Raw genomic sequence first — 18,660 nt, 5'->3', positions numbered from 1 at the left:
AAGAGGATACTGAAAATGAACTCCTAGGAAGGGTTGATCTCTTAGTTTCTTTTCTTTTCTTTTCTTTTTTTCAAAAAAATCCCATCTTTGATTAACCATCAATTTAACTCTGCAAATTTATGAGTGATAATAATCTGAAATTAGTTTTGTAAATTGAATTTATATCAGTTCTGAGATTGTAGTTAGCAAATTTGATTGGCGCCTTGAATAAAAGTCACGAGCCTTTAAAGGTCTAAGAAGATCCTTTTTTGTACATTTCAAATTAATGCGCAAGTAGCGAGAAGCATGAATTCATTGTTTCAAGGCGACAATTTTCCTCAACTCACTGCTTTAGGCATCACCAGCACTGTATCCTGTATTTTTGGTGGGATACTGCAGATGGATCTTTGTGCTGCCTTTTTGTCTAGTGCAGTTTCTCTAGTAAAATCGAAGTCATTTTTTATGCTTTTGTGATAAATGCAGTGTAGGGGAGGATCTGAATTGGTGGCTGAAGCAGGGGACCAGAGACGTGTAATCTGTTTCGCGACAAAAATTCAAGGTAAGGTAGGAGGAGCAAAGTTCGTTGACAGAAGTCTCGTAATCACAGTGCGAAGGTGGGACTTCAATGGCTACCAGTTATTATTTGCTTTCTTTCATTCTTGTCTGCCCAAGATTGAAGCTGATCTTCTATAATATAAAAGAAAGAAGGTAGCGTCTGATGCTGGTTGTTGGTTCGTCGTCATTTACCCTCAGAATAAATCTGATTATTTCTCTTTACCTAACAACCATTGCACATTGTGTCCCGTGACCTCATGAAAATGTGCATCAATAGTTTTAGGAGCAGCGTTTTTTAATTTTAAAAATAGCTTTTTTATTTTTTTTTAGTTTTAAAAATGTTTTTGGAAACAATTAGTTTTTATGTTTTTATATAATTTTAAATTATTTTAATATATTGATATCAAAAATAAATTTTAAAATATATTATTTCAAAATTTAACAAATTGAGTCGACTGGGAAACCATTAGCAAATACTACTCCCTTACTTCTTGACTGAACATCGAACCAGACAAGTCTAATTCCCAGGATAACTTCTGATGCTCTTTTATATTTCAAGTTTCAAGTTTCTGTAACAAGGTGAGGTTGAAACTGTGATAATTGACAATGTTTTGAACAATCACAAAATCCTTGTTTACAGGATTCCAGCTATTCAGTCCCATGTCGACTTTATAGCATCTCATCAACGCTATGCTACCTGAAATCCATTTTCTTCTTGCATTTGTGTTACCCAAACTAAGCACGCATAAGCAAACAGGGAACCAAAGGACAAGAAAATGTATAAATATTTCCTTGTATAAATTAACTTTCCCTTTGTTGGCTCAAACTGGATTGATTTTATCTACAATATCCAATCTATATGATGTTCCATGAAGACATGAAATGAGAGGACGCAATATACAACAGAAAGACTTGAGGGAAAAATTATGATCCTCCCGTCTTATTCTCTTCTCCCATTTGTGAACTTACACGGCTCCTCAGCTCTTCAAAAGCTTTCATGCTCTCTGCATCGAAGCCTCCAGCAAACTGGAAATAGGTCCACATCAAGAGACAAATTGATAATTTGTTTCAAAGTTTCAAGGTTAACTTGTAATTAGATTCTATGGAAATATAGACACCAGAGAGAATTTGCAACTACCCTGGCAGTACCATAAAGTGTTCGTCCAATCACCATCTTGATGATTTGCACTTGAGTGTTCAAATTTAACATCATGGAGATAAAATATACCTGATGAACACGAAAAGCGAAACGAACCCCTTGCAGTACCCAAAACTCTCTGTTTGGTTCTTTTTCAGGTCCGCTCATTGCATCAAGTTCTGATGCAACACGCTTCATGTACTTTCTTGCCAACTGCACTGATGAGAGCTTGATCTGCAACAAGAAAGATGTTATAAGACCAACTTTTATTTTTGAAATAATGGAAGTTTTTCCCTTGAATGATCTGCATTTTTTAAGATACGTCTTGCAAACATGAATTATTCTTGTATCATGACTAAATTTTGTATCCATTGCTAAAAAGATAAAGCTGTCTTCAAGGTCATTTAACCAAGACAAAATGTGGGGTAAATGCATCTTGATGAATCATAGGCATGGAAGAATTTCTCATGACCTTGTTCATCATATCTATCCACTGATAAATATGCTATAACTGGTTAGATATGAAATTATTGATAAAATGGTACATTCCATGAGCCAAAGATGGAAATCCAAACAAAGGTTTCAGAACTAATTCCATATATGAAAATGAATCAAAATTATGTCCTCACGTTTTAAGCATACCTTGCCAACAACTCCTGAATCTAATAACCAATTAGCTGGGATCCCCAACTCCTTGTATCGTGAAACAGCCATGTCCCTCGTACGTAATAGAGCATATACACTGTTTTCCACTCTGGCAAAAAGTAGAAGAAAAATAAGACAGAAAATCAAGCAATTTGAAATAATAAACTATGTCGCAACAGTTCATTATGTTAGAAGGTATCAGGCCAACACTATAATTCCTAGGAGACTACAATTAGAGTTAAGAATTTGAAACTCCATACACAATATAGTAGTAAGTAGTAAGTTTCACTTCTCCCCAGAGTGCTATAATCTATTGAATTAACAAGCATGGGAAGAAGATTGTACATACTTTTCGAGCAATTTGAACATCCTTTTTAAAGCAGCTTCACATGGGAGGATGGGATCATCAGCAAAAGAGGTTACTTGCTTCTCCAATTTCATGAGATCCTGGTACTCAAAAGCTGCTTCTCTCAATGCATCAGCTTTACTTTCAGGCCAGTCGAAGTGCTTGAGAACTGCTCGTTCATCAACCTAAAGAAATAAAAAAAGAAGTTATGTTCAGAGTCTCAGAAAATAACCTAGCAGCCAAGGAAAAATCACGTTTGAAATTATATGTCAGGTGAAGTTTCTCTCTATGCTTCTACTGTGCCAGTTGAAGCACTGAAGGAAACAAAAAGTTCATAGATTTTCTGGAGATTAAGTTATTGGCTGAAGTACAATTCTAAGTGGGGCAATAATATTGAAAGTTATATGATGAAGGTGTCGGCATGATGATCTGATTGTGGCATGCATATATGTTCCATATTTCCTGAAAATATCTTTGCCCTTGAGCTAAATGAGATACCTCTTCCCTTTTTTATCTTAAGCAGTCATTAGCTCTAATATATAACAACCAAATCTTTGGCATTAGGAAGTAAGGACATACCAAGAAAGATAATTCCTCATCGAGCCAGTTTACAAAGGCCACCAAGTCATCTATGTTGGAGAAGGAAGCTGCTCGAACTTCAGTTGCCAATGACTGGACGAAATCACCTTGAGTTTCAACATCAGCTTTTACCTGGATCCAGCACATGCAATTTCACACTATCGATCAGAGCAGTGAAGCTATTTTACGAGCAGAATAAGAAGGTAAATGAAAGTACAGGCAAATATTTAACGCACAGCCAACAGGAAGGATGATCTGTTCTCGATTTCCCCAATCATGTTGCTGCGAGCATCTGTTATATTAGATGTTGAAGAAATCAAAGATAATGTATCCTTCTTTGCCTCACGTTTCATCAAAGTCTGATAAAACTCAACTAGTTCCGGAGCCCGGTGAACTTTATCACCACTTCCTGCTCCTTTTGGCAAGCTTCCAGGAGTAGGGGGTGGATGAGGCAGTCCTCCAGGCAGTAGAGGCGGCGGCGGTGCACCTGGAGGAGGTGGTGGTGGAGGTGGCACTCTGCCTGAAGGATTAAAATTTGTAGCAACTGGAACGCCAGCAGATGGTTTTGGAGGAGGCCGAGGCACCTTAGGAGGCCTCTTCTCAATGTGGGCAAGTTTCATCTTGCTTATTATCTGAGAATCAACATCCTTACCATCATTAGATTGGTAATTTGACCCACCAGAGGCAACTGGTTTCTCTTTTAATTGGGAAAGTTCTACTGGCAAAGTTACAGGTTTATCTCTCTTCCCCTTTGTTCCAAAATCAAAATTTGAACTGTCACCAAACCTTGCTGCTCTCGCTTGTTCTGCCTTTTCCTTGACATGCTTCTCCCTTTCTAACGCCAACTTGTGTCTATCTTTATACGCAGGATACTTTCCATCTAAAACTCCTCCCACTGATTTAGACATTACTTGGAAAGATGAAGCGACAGAATTTAGTGAGTCACCAGGAGAGTCAGAAGCATCCTGCTCCATCTTCCCAAACGAAGTGATGGCTACAGTATCACCTGCATTCCTTAGCATCAAGGTTTCCAATGGACCCCTTGGTCGGTGGCCCATGCTAGTCCTGCTTGGAGATCCTCCCGAGAAGGATCTGGATGGCAATGAAAAGGAACTTGAATCATCTTTGCTTCTGCCCCATTTCTTCAGTTTTTTAATTAAACTAGGTTTTTTACTGAAACTGTATCTGCTAAAGGAACTGTCAATGGAAGTATTGTCAAAGTCCTCACTTCCAGGAGAAGACGGGTGAGAATAGTTGCTTTCAAGATCTGTGTCTCCTTGTCCTTGTTCTGACCCAGCATATTCTAACAATAGTTGTTTAGCCCTCTCCTGGGACTTGGGGCTCAGACTTTTATTGAGATCACGAGCTGAAACTTTTCCTGAAGGTGAGTGGTAGTTCCGGAGCTCATACCTCAAGCATGCATTGACCCAACGAAGATACACTAGCTCTTCAACTTCACTAAACCTGTTCAGTTGAAGTCCTTCCACTTGTTTTAGCAGGTCTTCTTTTGTGTGCCTTAAATTGTTGGCCTCCTCTCTTACCTTCGCAACCATTTCTATCTGCAACACCAATAGACAAATCACAACAAGAACAAATTAAATGATTGCATACACAAACTCACATGACATGTTATGATACAAAAGAAAAATTTAACCATTCCTCCCTACTTATTTTGTTGAACTATATTATAATTAAGAATTTATTAGATATCTGTAAGTCTGTATGTACTTAGTCCTATTTAACATCTCAATCTTGCTGAAACTAGGTATACTTCACTGTGCAACAGCTACTATAGAAAAAGGTGTAAACTACAAAGGCAAGCATGTCTGATTGTTCCTTAATTCTCCAAAGTAATTTTGCACCTGCTGAACTCATTCTTGAAAGGAAACATGTTGCATTGATGACAGTATATCTCTCATAATAAATGAAAGAGCTGCAATCTGAATTTAAATATTATGCCACCAATCACCATCTAAATAGGCTGAGGAAAAAAGAAAGAAACCTCGGGAATGTGCCTAACATCTTGGGCGAAAACCATGTTTCTTACCTCTGTCATATTGGAGAGGGACGCTACTTTAGCTTCAGCAGCACCCAGCTTAATAGTCAACTCTCTCTTTTCATGCTGAAGTTCTTTGTTCTTCCTCTTAAGTTCCACAACTTCAACCTCCAACTCTTTCGCAGCTTTCAGCCTCTTTTCAGCCTCTGCATCTTTTTTCATGGCTTCTTGTTCTCTCGACTGAAGACCAGAAACCTGTTGTTTGAGCAATAATAACTGGCCCTTTGTCTGGTTAGCATTAAGCTGAATTTGCCTCTGCAGCTCCTTTATCTTGTTCCTTGACGGTTCCAATTCCTTCTTGGCTGAAGCTCCCAGCAAAATCTCTTCTTGAAGCTTCTTCCTCTCAGCTTGCAGGGAGTTGATGGTAATATTAAGCGTGTCAATCTCAACTGTCTTAATTTTGAGCTGCCTTTGTAATTCGACAATGTCTGATTCCTGCTCCTTCAGCCCATAGTACTCGAGCAATTCATCTTCAAGCTTCACCTCTCTCTCCTCCAATTCTTTTACTAGGTTGCGCAAGCATTCCAGTTCACTTGCATTGTTTTCCATCTCAGTTTCATAAATCATGTCTTTCTCTGCCTTGTCAAACTTTTCCCCATGTAATGGATGATCCATTTCCCCAGACAAAAGATCTTCAAATTGAGGTAAAATATCCCCGTCTTCCATACTAGGTGAAGTACCTTGAGCCCGGTCAAAAATGCTACTAATCAATTTAACCTCTTCTTCTTCTTCTTCTTCCACCTGCAATGTATATTTCACATTAATTCAAAATAAATGATGAAAACAGTACCTCACATATGTGGTCGTGATTGAGATACAAAATTGATGTTACTGTATATACTTACATCTTTCTCTTTGAAGCTATCATCAGCATGTGTAAAATGCTGTTTGTCATCTTCTTTGACTTGATGTTGCTTAAAGCTTGCTTCACCATTTTCTGAGTTTCAATTCGACCAGAGGAACCAAAAAATGGCAAGAAGCACATAAGCATAACAGCACAGCAAACAAGACTTTTAAGAAAGTTTGCGATCTACATAAACTATTTATAGGATGCTCTCGCTGCTTCTGATAAAATATGTAGTCATGAATATATCTTGTAGAATTTGTTACCTGAACGCTTAGCTGAAGAGTCTGATGACTTTGCAGTTTTTACATTAAGCTGTTTAACTGTAAAGGCTGCAATTGAAGCAGCAACCAAGAAGCCTAACCTGACTATCATGTAGGTATTATTAGTAGCAGAATCCTAACCTTCCACTCATCTATAGAAATAAACCAATCCCAAAACAACTCTCCACCCATGTCTCCTTATCTCCATAACTGAAAATTCAAGCCATCATGGCCCTGGAAATGCACCAAGAGCTATCCAGAATCTGTAACAGCCAATTGAGCTTAATAAGAAATACCAAAGCCTGTATAAAACCTAGATTAGAAAACCTATAATCATATGCAAATTCAATGACTTCATCTATTAGTTTCTAGGAAAGTCTGCGTTATCATCTTAACAGGTTTACAGACCTCTCAAGAACGACTTGCTTATCCACGAAGAATTCCTGGTAGCAGAATTCCAACCGTCTTGCTAAGAGCTACAGAAACCACCAAAATAACCAGTGGCCAGTTTGCTCCAGAAGGTTGTTTACAAATTGCAAAAATTTGGTAGATATATCATCTTACCATTTTGTTTCATAGGAATGTATAGAGTTAAAGAAAACCAGAAAGCAACCTGAAAGAGAAAAGATACTGTAATTTTTAAGCAACAACTTAAGCACCTCTGGTGTCTATTTTCATACCCGTGTATCCCAAGTAACTGTTGAGCAAGTAAAAATAAAAAGTTATACTTAAGAGTGGACTGTCTGGTCTTTTATTTTATGCCTCCTAAAGTCCTAATAAATGATTCTGTTGGCTGTTAATAGTAGCTAATGCTTAGGTGTCCCACTGGAACCCTATCTAGCAGATAAATATTAATCTCTAGTTGATCAGATCTCAAAGATCAAACTATTAGTAGACTTTAGATATCTGATTGACCTTAACCTTTTTCTGGGTATTCATTTTCATTGGAAGAGTGGCCACAGCTTAACTGGTGTGATTTAAGAAAGATGGGTCCTCCCCAGATAATGCCATGCTTCCTAGCAATTGGATCATTTGTTGGCAGAAAGTAAAATTTTGATTTAAGGAAAGGGATCAAGATGAAAGGAAAATAGAAAAGTGGGTTTGTGGAGGCAAGTAAGGCTGTAAGGCTGAAATTTAATTCCCGGCTGTTTGCTTAATGGACAGGAGCATGTGTAAGAAGAAAGCCAAGCATATAAAAAAGTTAGGAGGCGAACTTTTTGGTGATTGATTGCTCATTTCACATGATTGCCCTTTTTGGCTTTTGTCTAGAATTTCTCATCTCTAACTTGAGAATTTGGGTTTATTTGGTGAAATTCATGTGTTCGTCAGACCTTCTTCTATCTTTTGGATTTTTAGGATGGCATATTTGAAGGAAACTCCTAAGATATGATAAGGTCACATAATAACATCATGATAAAACAATCTTTGCTTTCTCATCATCTTGACAAAATAATCTATACGCATTCTTCAAATCCAACAAAACATGAGTTAATCTATCACGAGAGTGCGCTGGAAAATTCAGAAGCAGACAGAAACACTAGCACCCCTCAATATATATTGTAGGCCGAGGAGTTTATTTGTGTAAACTGCTCAAAAAAATAAATCAACGAAGCGAAACAAAAACACACGAATTAAGATCCTTTTCTGGGTCTTGAAAAATGAGTGGTTACCTCTGGTTACACTTGCACAGTAGCAGCCAAATTATATCGTCCAAAACCAATTCAGTGACTATGGGCTCTCATTATTTTTGTTTCTCTTTTAGCGCTCTGCTGAAATTATAGCTAATTAATCATAAGCATATGGGTCGTTTCAGGCACCACATACCAGAACATTAGGTAGTCTGTTCCTAACACGAACAAAAGCAAAGATTGTCCTCAACTTTTCAAAAAATCAGCAAGGACTGACCCATTTGCTGATATGACAACAAACTACATTTACAGACGAAAAAACAAAATTTATGGCAAGATAAAAGAAGGCATACCAGGTATGTGTCGTGAAGAAATACTGGAGCCAAAGCATGTCTGAATACTGAAGGGTTGAGCATGAGCGAAGCTCCATTTGAACCTCAAATCTTGGCTTATGATGGAAGCACTATTTGATAGACAAGGGAAAGTGGGGTAGATAGCTTGCAGCGCCAACTCAAGTGCCTGGGCGGCAATGACTTTTTTGAAAGCTTTGGGCTCAGTAAGTCACACAAAAGCACTCATTCTTCCCAAATTACTGGTTTGCCCTAACTTGATGCGTTAATCACTTGAGCTTTATGTAGCGGTTTGCCCTCACTCTCCTTCTCAGTGAGCATGCTTGGGATAAATTGACTAGTACGTGAAGCCTTGCACAACCAGAGCACTAAGTAAGCTCTGATCCTGATGTTTACTTTCTTCATGTAATTATAGCATTTGCATAAAGGAGTGCTTAATCTTATGGCTTAATCTTCAACTCAAAGATTTCGTTTGAAATTTTCTATGGCACATTACTAATTGTAACATGGAGGTCAGGACCGACAACTAGAGATGTAACATGAAAACTTGTTTCTCAAAAATCTTCAGATGAACATCGTGGACGAAAACAAAACCTTCTGTTTCGATTGGTATTCCAAACATCAAATCAAGAATACATTCATTCATCAAGAACAGTCAATGAATGGACAAAGTAGAAACAGAGCCTGTCCCAGCATAAATGATGACTATATTACAAATAAGGACAGAAACCAAAATCCCCCACATCACAGTTCACCAATCCAATTTCACATCCACGGTATCTTTTATAGCCATCCATGGGGAAAAGAGGCGGCAGTTATTGGATAGTTCTGCTCAAGCGTTGTTATAATCAGGCTTGATTGTCCCATTTCCACCTTCGCCTAGCTCGGCCTTGGCTTTTCCTTGCCTCATCTTCCACCCAAGACCTGCAGTAATTGCTTCAGTAATTACTAATTAGAAATAGAGAACCATTAAAAAATATCAGAATTTTAACATTTACTTCTCCTTGAATAATAAGGTTCCAGCAGTATAAATGAAGTAGGATAATGCCTCAGCTTCAAATAAAACTGATTGTCCACTCTCTTTTTTTTCTTTTTTATATATCAAACTGATTGTCCACTCTAGAGCAGAATACATGCTCAGAAGGTATGGAAAGTCAAGTGAATTGCCATATTAAATTCAAAGTAGATCTATGAACTTTGCTAATTAGACAGTATACTCTAGAGCATGCTCTATTTTGAACATAGAGTGAAGCACTCAGAGCAAAACAACAAGACAAAGCATCTACCTTCTAAATCCATGCAGCGCTCTCAACACTCACAATACCAAAAAAAAAAAAAGTTCATATAGTGCTAATTATGCTATCCCAAAATATATCAATTGATTCAATTAAGAAAATTGTAGTTCATGAAATATTGCATCAGATCCAAAATGTAACGGACATCAGATAAGGTCAGGAACTGATGATTGTTTGAAATGGTAGAGAACAAGTTATGTATGTTTACGAGTAACATCAATAGATTTTCTAGACATCTACTTCTAGCTCTGCATGACATGATAGGAAGCAGGATTCCAATTTATCATAGATGCCATTACTTCTCACACTAACAGAGCAAATTCTAAATTGAAAAAAACCAAATTGATAATATACAATGATAGCTTTGATTCATCCATTTGTAGAGAAACTAGTTCTACATTAAAAATATCAACTATAAATCAAGTAAATACCACAGGTTCAGCAAATTATTATGAAAGCCATGGAACAAGTTAGTAAAAAGTTGATCCAGACAAAGACTCTGAATTGTAATCCTTACCTGAGGATTCAAAGAGCTTCAATTTCAGCTTTCCAGTATAGATATTGTATCAAGCATCCTTCCCTGCTTCAATTGTAATTCACTAAGGAATTCCTGCAGATTACACTGCTTGGCCACATACACAGACCTCTCAGATGCAAGCCTTTCTGACACCCCATCAACCTTTTCCTTGAGACGGAGCAGTAGTTGCCTTTGACAATCCATAGCAGCCTTCTCCTTCAAATACTCCTCGTAAGTTTTCACCTGTACAATTTTCTCCTCTTCCAAATCATTAAAATGGCAATATAATGCTTCTCAACCTCAAGACCTTGAATTTTTTCTTCATTCATCTTCTCATTCCAAAACCTTTTTATATCTCCTCTCAAGAAATTCATTCCTAATTTCTTCCATTGAAGCTTCCCTTAATAACTTCTCAGCTTCCAGCCTCACTATTTCATTGTAAACTATATCAGACATCCTGCCACTTGTCAGAGCAACTGCCGCCTGTGCCTTTGTTAGAGGTTTATTTGGCTAAAACCGCCTGCTCTGTCCTGTGCAAATTTAACCATGGAATCATAATCTTCATATGCAATTCTATGACATGAACATTTCCTTTGAAATTGCTCGACTCCCAATCCCACAAGATTGGCACAGGCCTAATATTTCATTTTCTGCATGGTGGCAGCATTCTAAAACTCACAATGCAACCCTAAGGCCCCTTTTGGCCTAATTGTCGTTTCTTGTTTTTTCTAAAAAAAATGAAAGCTAAAAAAATAACTGGCACTCACAGAAATAAGATATCAGCAGAAGCTTTACTAATGCAGATTGCTCTTTCTCAAGCAGCGAGGGAAAAAAAAAACACCAGAGTGAGAGAGAGAGAGAAGAACCTGATTGATTGAATATATTAAGATTATGATTTGCTTATATTAAGCTTTACTAAAATGAGAAGTTAATAGTATTGAATAATAATATAGATTATAGGATAATTATGCTGTTGCCGTTGCTCTTCCCTCGGTTGCATTGTGGGCGGGCACTTGTTCATCCACATTGCCAAATGGTGTTATTGTAATTAAGGAATTGCTTGATGGTTTTTTCTCAGTGGCCTCGACTTAAGGGTGATTCAATTGACAGGGAGATTAAAAAAAATAAAAAATAAAAAGACAATTAATTTTTTTTTACCCGTGCTATATTTGTTGTTTGCCTAAGCATGGAACACCGTCCATTCATTAAGTAAAGGAGTTTAAGTGACAAAATATAAATGAGCGACAAACAGTGAGGTAGGAAAAAACAAAGTATACGACCCACTGAACTCTCCTTCAAAGGGACCCCGTCCCAACTGCTTGAACCTGTAGTCTTGTACTAGGAGGAAGAGGCCATTAATGGTCTGCACAGAGACTTCTCAGCCAGGGTCAGAGTTGGCTTATCATTGGCTTAGAAGACCTTTTGCAATAAACGTTTTCAGTAACCTCATCAACATGCTCTTATTTTTCAGATTCATTTAACCTTCCAACAAACACACCAAAATGGCTGGCCAGCAAAGATTCTCCGCTAAACAGACCAAAGTCACTCTTGAAAGAATCATTCTACAACAATAACACTTGTCTGTAATTACACAGAAGGATATTGCATATGATACTCTTGTGTTCTAAAAGCATCACCTTTAGCACTCATAGGTGTAACTATTGCAAGTATTACACAACCACCAAGAACAACAACCAGCATACCCAGGGAATTCACCAAATATGCCTCAGTGGAGTAGGGCGATGTTATGTTGTGGACTTGCAAGAATGTAGCTTTCTCTAGAATTCCTGTGGCAGTAGTAGCAACAGCAAGTGCATATATATAAATCCCCAAGAAAACATGCCAGGGAAGTAGAGCAGCTCTACTGTTTATTGAACCACCAGGATACCAAAACGTGTAAAAGCCAGCAGCCCACTGTACGGAGACAAGCAAAATCATAAGAAGTTAAAATATATATATATATATATGTCCGGGGTTCTTGACACTCAACAAGAAGAACCAAAAAAAGGCACTGGATAACCTTCCAAGGCATGCTATCTGCACAAATGGTTGTGCTACTATATATAACTGGTCCAGCATGACCCATGAAGCTATTCAAAAACAAAGAGGGAGGGGAGAGAGAGAGCAAACCTGAGTACCAAAGAGGAATAAACAAGTTAAGCCCAGCCATGAATGCAGAGTGTAGAAATGATCAACACCCTTCTCACTGTGGAACTTATAAGCAGCCCAGACTCCTATTATGCTTAAACAAAATGCCATAGATTGCATTGTCAGATGCACTATCTTTCTGAAACTTTTAGTTCCTGATACAGTCTTGTAAGCTAGCATCGCTGCACCAAGCAACCCATGTTACATTTCTCCAACTGCCTATTTTTCCACATTCAAGCAAACAATTCTTACCATTTCTAACTTCTAGAACACCTAAAATCTATCAGCATTTGTTTACGTTCAACAACAACGACAACGATTCAACATAGCCTTATCCCTTCACTAGTTGGGTCCGCATACAGATCCTTTCGCGCCATTCCGTGAGATCCATAAAGAAAGGAGAACATATTCATCCAAATCAAGCTATTTCTACATTAAATATTAACAAGCTATGGAATTGAAATAATTATTCTCAGTAAAAAAAAAAAGTAAATGAGTAAAAGGAATTACCTTCACCATTCAAGAGAACAAGACCAATCACCAGAAGAACAGGATGCACCTGTGAGGAGCAAGGCTATTAGAATACCAAAATTAAGAAGACAATAGCTGATTGAGAGTAGAATTTTAGGGTTTTTTTTACATTGAAGATGAGGCTTTTGTTATCAGATGAAAGAGCCAAGCCTCCTCTGAAATGGAAGGTCCAAATTAGAACGAAGGCAGCCACCAACACTCCGATTACTCTCACCATCATAGTTATAGTCGGAAATCTAATCACCGGAACATCCATTTTTTCTGCAGTCACTCTTTTCGATCATCCAGATTCATAGGAATGGCGGCCCGCTCCATTTTTATCTCGATAGCAGCCAGCTGGATTTACTTCTAAGTCCTTAGTGGGCGGGCGGGCGGGCGACTTGACCGTGTAGGGATCTCTTACCAAACCCATCGCTTGGTTGCCGTTTCACTAAACGAAGACTTTTCCTTTCCTACAAGTACAGAAGGGGATGTTTAAGATAGTAGCAGTGAAAAGTAGTTTTTATTTTTAAATATATTAAAATAATTTATTTATTTAAAAAAAAATTTTAATATTAATACATTAAAAAAATATTAAAAAATAATCTTAAATAAAAATGTATATTTTAAATTTTAGAAAAACTCCAGTTGAAATGCTATGTATATTTGAGATCATTTGAAAATCCGGACTAACATGTTTTTTTTAAAAAAAATTTAAAAAAAAAATTGTTAGAAATTAATATTTTTTTATGTTTTATAACGTTTTAATGTGCTGATCTCAAAAATAATTTTAAAAAAATAAAAATATATTATTTTAATTATTTTAGAAATAAAAAATATTTTAAAAAACAATCACAACCACACTAACAAAATAGAACTTTTCCATCTAATGCGAAAATAATTAAATAACTTTTGTATTGTTCAATTTGTCTTATAACTGAGTCCATCTGATAATCTTTTGTTTGTGAAATGTTGAGATGGAATATATCTTTCCGTTAGTTTTCGTTACCAACTTGACGGTTGAGTATGATGAAAAGATCGGTTAATTATTTTCAAGACTAAAAGGATTGAATGTTTTAAGTAGTAGAAATACAAGGACTGGTTTGTAATTTACTCCAGTATATAAATAATAATCAGCTAAGAGAGAACAAATTGCAATTTTTTGTTCTCGAGTAAATTTTTCTTTCCACGTGCTGCTAAGATGTCAAAATTCAGTAAACATGTAAATAAACGTTCAAATAAAGCCAAAGTAGTGCTTGATGAGTCTAATTAACAAATAATAATAAAATGAAAAACTAACGTCAACTAAAATGTGCTCAGAAGATTATCAGATGGAAGTTAGGTTGGTATTGATGGAAGTTAAGTTTTATTTATACGGTAGACATTTAACAGCAACTAATGTGTGCTCGGAACTTTTCTGTTATTATATGGTGTAACAAAATGCCATTTATATGAAGATTTTAAAATTGACTTTGTACTCTTATTTGTAAATGGTAAGTTTAGAATCAGAGAAAATCATGCTGTAAATAATATAATTTAATATATTTTGAGAAATTATCTTATAAGATTTTTTATTTCACGTTGAAAAGATAACATTTTCTTATTTTTAAATTAAAATATTTAAAACCTATTAAATTTTTAATTTCAAATTAAAAAAACAAGATTTTTTTCCCAATATTTATATAGTAATTTATGATAAACTTGCGCATAAAAGATGATAAACCTGGTAATCAAATGGAAAGGATGATAAACTTGCGCATAAAAAATTGGGTTAAGCAAGAGGAAAACTTAAATTCACTTTCCTACGCAAGACAATGTGTCTATACTTTCTAAACCTTTTAATCTCCAATAATAATTTATTTTTTGACCCTTAAACCAAAACCACAGTTTTTTAAGCTCCTACAAATTATTTTCCTAATAGCTATATTTTTTCAATAGATATTTATTTTCTTTAACAGTTTTTTTTATTTTATTCTGTATCCTTTAATATCGTGTTATTTTAAAAATCAACTCTATGATTTATTTTTTTTTTTGACAAACATTTTTTTATCTTTTGGTTATGTTATCACATTTTCTTTTAAAATTTGAATCTATTTATTATCATTGCTTTTTTTATCGTATAATAAAATTAATATAATTTTTTTTTCATTAAAACACCCTTGCAGGAACCGAGCATTATTTTATTTTTTTTTACACGGGTATCCAGACCAGCTTGCGCGCACCACGACTAATCTCATTTTTCAGCATTATTTTTTTTATGTTGCAAAGAAATCAGCTTCACCACGGGCCACCTATCCAGTTTGTCCTCCATTGAAAGGATGTTACTCATTTATTTATTTTAAGCTCAGCACACACAAGGCTTTTAATATTCTCTTTACTCCACTTTTGCTAACTTAAACACTGAAAATATCCCAAAATACCTTCGTTGTTTTGCCAGACTTAATCGAACCACCCTCCCCGTAGAATCCAGTCCATTTGAGCCTCGTGGGACGCCTAATCTTTCGTGGAGGTTTTACAACCCCATCCCTTGTTAGTCAACAAAAGTTAAAGGATTAGGTCATAGACTGTCAGGGAAGAAGGATGAAGTCATAATTCGAAACTCGTAAACTGAGAATAATTTACTCTTTGCTAAAACCAAAATCTAGCAGTTCAGATAGGGCATTTCTGCACTCTATTCCTACAGATCTCTCCCTTTAACCGTCTTCTATCACATGATTTAAATCAAGTGCTCAAATTGTTTCACTCTATTCCAGCAAAAAAGCAAAACAAAAAATCAGAAAATTGATGCAAGACATTATCCTCACAATTATTAAAAACATGCTCTTAATCTGCTGTATATACATAATACATCACAAAGCACACAGCATATGATCATGTCATCAATTTCTTTGATTCAGAATACGTAAGTTCACTTCGAAAACTTTGATACCTGGGAGAGACCGCAGCTAGTATTATAATACCACTCAGTAAAGCCAAGCTCAGTCCTAAACTGTTAACAACCATGGATTCTGGAGTGTGTTTCGACACGTCTTTCTTTGTTTGCAAGAAAGTAATCTTTTCCAGCAGTCCTGTCTCTGCTGTTGCCACGGCTAACCCATACGTGTAGAGGCCAAGAAAGATGTGCCATGGTAACACTGTTATCCTCGCTGTCCGCATTTCCCCTCGATGCCAAAAGCTCACGAAACCCATCAACCACTGCACGTTGAAACGAGCAGAGAATGTTTATTTCACGATATATAGCCAACTTCCTTTTTACATGGACACAAGCCTTGCAGCCCACGGTCAATAGTCAGATAGCCAGCTAACTAATGGTTTTTCCAATGCCTGCAAAGGGGTCCTCAATGGTTCCATCGACGGCATTTTTTAAGAAATGGAGACGGCAATGACAAACAATCCCTAATCAATTGTTCTTAAGAATCATTGATCTATTTTTTTGATGCATTATTAATATTTTCTGGGAAAAAACTGGTCAAAACTTGAAACAGTTTCCCCAAATTTCAATCCACTTTCAGGTCATGACCTCTGATTTTAACGAAAATTAGGAAAAAGTTAAAAGATCAAAAGAAAAACCCACATGCACTAATTTGTTTTTGTTTGCTGTCTTGCTGGGACCATTAAATAAACAAACCTAGAAAGTAAACTAATTGAGCTGCCTTGTCGTCCATAATTATTAAAGTAGTCTTTGAGATTGTGATATTAACTGTTTTTTATATGAAAATATATTAAAATAATATATTTTTTTATTTTTTAAAATTTATTTTTGACATAATTACATTAAAATATTTTAAAATTATATATAAAAAAATAAATTAAAACAAAAAAAGTTCTAACATTTTTTTAAAAAAAATTATGAACCAAAAACAAACACAGCCTAAGTCCCTCCCACCTAGCCCTGAAGCATAAAAAGACGATGACCCGACACGTGCCTCTCCCTGAAAAAGCATCCAAATCCAGAAAGGAATTAAACAATGCTTTGTCGTTGGTTAGTAAAAATTAACTATGGTGGTTATATCTAGACTGATAAATAATTGAATCATCAATAATATAGTTGTGTTGCCTTCTCCATTTGAACTAAGAGAATGTACACGTAAGGGTCCACAGTGACCTGGCATTATCTAGGATGTTTCTTGAAAATGATAGCCATGCCCCACCACAATGATAGCCATTTCCAAATGAACAAGAAAGCAAAAAAAAAAAAAAACTAATGATCGATCTGCAATGCTAACCCAGTAAATATAAATAAACGGCAAACTATAGTAAATACGAGTAAAATAAAACCAGGAGTGAAGAAAACCTGAGCTCCAAACAAGGAAATGCAGATTAAACCCATCCAAGAATGCAAACTGAAGAAATTTGCCACAATCCCGTCGTTACCATGAAACTTTGTCCAGATCCCAAAAATCCCACAAGCCAGAGCCAGTCCTTGAAGACACAAATGCACTGATTTCTTGAAACCCCTTGAACCAGGCAACCATTTATGTACCAAAATTGCTGAGATCGCCAAAACAAAGAAGAAGAAAACGGAAACAACAAGAGCAAGCTAATTAAGCTACTATCCATAAGTGCATTTCTTGGGTTAATTGATGCCAAAATTACCTTCTCCACTGATGAGAATGAAACCAATCACCATTAGCAAGGGATGGAGAACCTGTAAAAAAAGGAAAAGAAAGAGAACCATACAATTTAAGTTCAAGAAATGCAGGTTTTTCTTCTTTTTGTTTTTTTCTGGTTTTAATAAATGTGAGACAGGGGAAAGAGAGGGAAGTACATACAGCGTAAATGAGGTCTTCTTGAGAGGTAGATTGGGGCAGAAAGCTAGACTTGAAAACAAGAGCCCAAGAAATGACTAAAGCTGCTGCTAAAAGACCTGAGATTCTTGCAAAGAGGAGAAGTGGGGCTAGTGAAGGAGAGACCTGGGCTGCCATTTTTGAACATTCAGTATCACGAGTCTCTGCCGACGCTCGATGTACCAGATCTATAGGGTTACTGACATGCCTTTTTTACTTCTTTTTTAGGAAAGGCCAAAGGTATGTCTTGCTTGGATTCCCCTCCTGTTTTTAACAAAATTTGGACATGATATTAGAGAGAGAGAGAGAGAGAGAGAGAGAGATTTGTTACTATGTTATATGTTATGTTGCAATTACTTTTGAAAATAATTTTTATTTATAAATATATTAAAATAATATTTTTTTTAATATCAGCAAATCAAAATCAAAATGATTTAAAAATAAAATAAATAATAATTTTAAAAAAATTATTTTAAAAAAAATTATTTTTAAAATCCAAAAGCAAACATTCTCTAAATTTGCTACTCTAAGTCACATTTCCCTATACATTGTAGGAATATTATTGCTAATTCTATTTTTTTTTATCTTTTAAATTTAATTATTATTCTTTTAATTAATATTTTTTTTATGTTTTTTTTTATTTTCAAATTTCATTCTCCTTGGGTTTTTTTTCTGTTAGATTCAACCCCAATTTTTTTTTGCTCTTGCAAGCTTTTTTTAATAATGTTTTTCATCGATTTCACATTTTAAAATTAAATTAATTGATAATTGAGTTTTTTAATTTAATTTAAAACTAAGATTTTATGAGTTGTGATTTTTAAAGATTAGATAAGTGTAAGAGGTTTGTCCTTTTTTTATCCTTTAGGGAAGGTTGTTTTGTTATTTTTTATGGTTTGTTTTTTATTGAGTTGCCCCATGCTCTTTTTTTATTTAGTTTAACCCCCTTTTATTTTTATATATATAATTTATCAAATTATAAATGTTTTCAATTTCAATCCCTAAGATGTTTAAATATATCAA

The 18,660-nt window shown here is 35.7% G+C and overlaps 2 protein-coding genes across 4 annotated transcripts; both read right to left on the bottom strand.

Moving 5' to 3' along the window:
• Positions 1-74: 74 nt before the first annotated feature.
• On the bottom strand, positions 75-11,490 carry LOC118039977 (protein CHUP1, chloroplastic). Of its 3 annotated transcripts, XM_035046831.2 has the most exons (13): positions 10,196-11,490; positions 8,387-9,307; positions 6,970-7,018; positions 6,814-6,881; positions 6,409-6,668; positions 6,144-6,235; positions 5,290-6,039; positions 3,479-4,801; positions 3,243-3,374; positions 2,667-2,848; positions 2,315-2,426; positions 1,763-1,906; positions 75-1,560 (listed from the first exon to the last, which is right to left on the bottom strand). In XM_035046831.2, exons 5-13 carry the CDS (start codon positions 6,515-6,517, stop codon positions 1,459-1,461), a joined length of 2,946 nt encoding a protein of 981 aa, XP_034902722.1. In that variant the 5' UTR covers positions 6,518-6,668; positions 6,814-6,881; positions 6,970-7,018; positions 8,387-9,307; positions 10,196-11,490; the 3' UTR covers positions 75-1,458. The 3 variants fall into 3 exon arrangements, with proteins under 3 accessions (XP_034902722.1, XP_073266991.1, XP_034902723.1); XM_073410890.1 differs by having other exon boundaries at positions 6,814-7,018; positions 8,387-9,319; XM_035046832.2 differs by lacking the exons at positions 6,814-6,881; positions 6,970-7,018.
• A 225-nt stretch (positions 11,491-11,715) lies between these two features.
• LOC118040043 (uncharacterized) lies at positions 11,716-17,957 on the bottom strand. The gene is made up of 10 exons (XM_073410898.1): positions 17,626-17,957; positions 17,450-17,501; positions 17,148-17,344; positions 15,783-16,048; positions 15,253-15,379; positions 13,278-13,326; positions 12,984-13,156; positions 12,854-12,902; positions 12,326-12,525; positions 11,716-12,109 (listed from the first exon to the last, which is right to left on the bottom strand). The coding sequence occupies exons 1-10, from the start codon at positions 17,776-17,778 to the stop codon at positions 11,783-11,785; spliced, it is 1,593 nt and encodes a 530-aa protein (XP_073266999.1). The 5' UTR covers positions 17,779-17,957; the 3' UTR covers positions 11,716-11,782.
• Positions 17,958-18,660: the final 703 nt, after the last annotated feature.

The sequence above is a fragment of the Populus alba genome, chromosome 8, assembly GCF_005239225.2.
Source record: "Populus alba chromosome 8, ASM523922v2, whole genome shotgun sequence".
In the NCBI taxonomy this organism is placed as follows: Eukaryota; Viridiplantae; Streptophyta; class Magnoliopsida; order Malpighiales; family Salicaceae; genus Populus; species Populus alba.
Note: the sequence above shows the minus strand (reverse complement) of the source record. Positions and strands in the feature narration are given on the sequence as shown.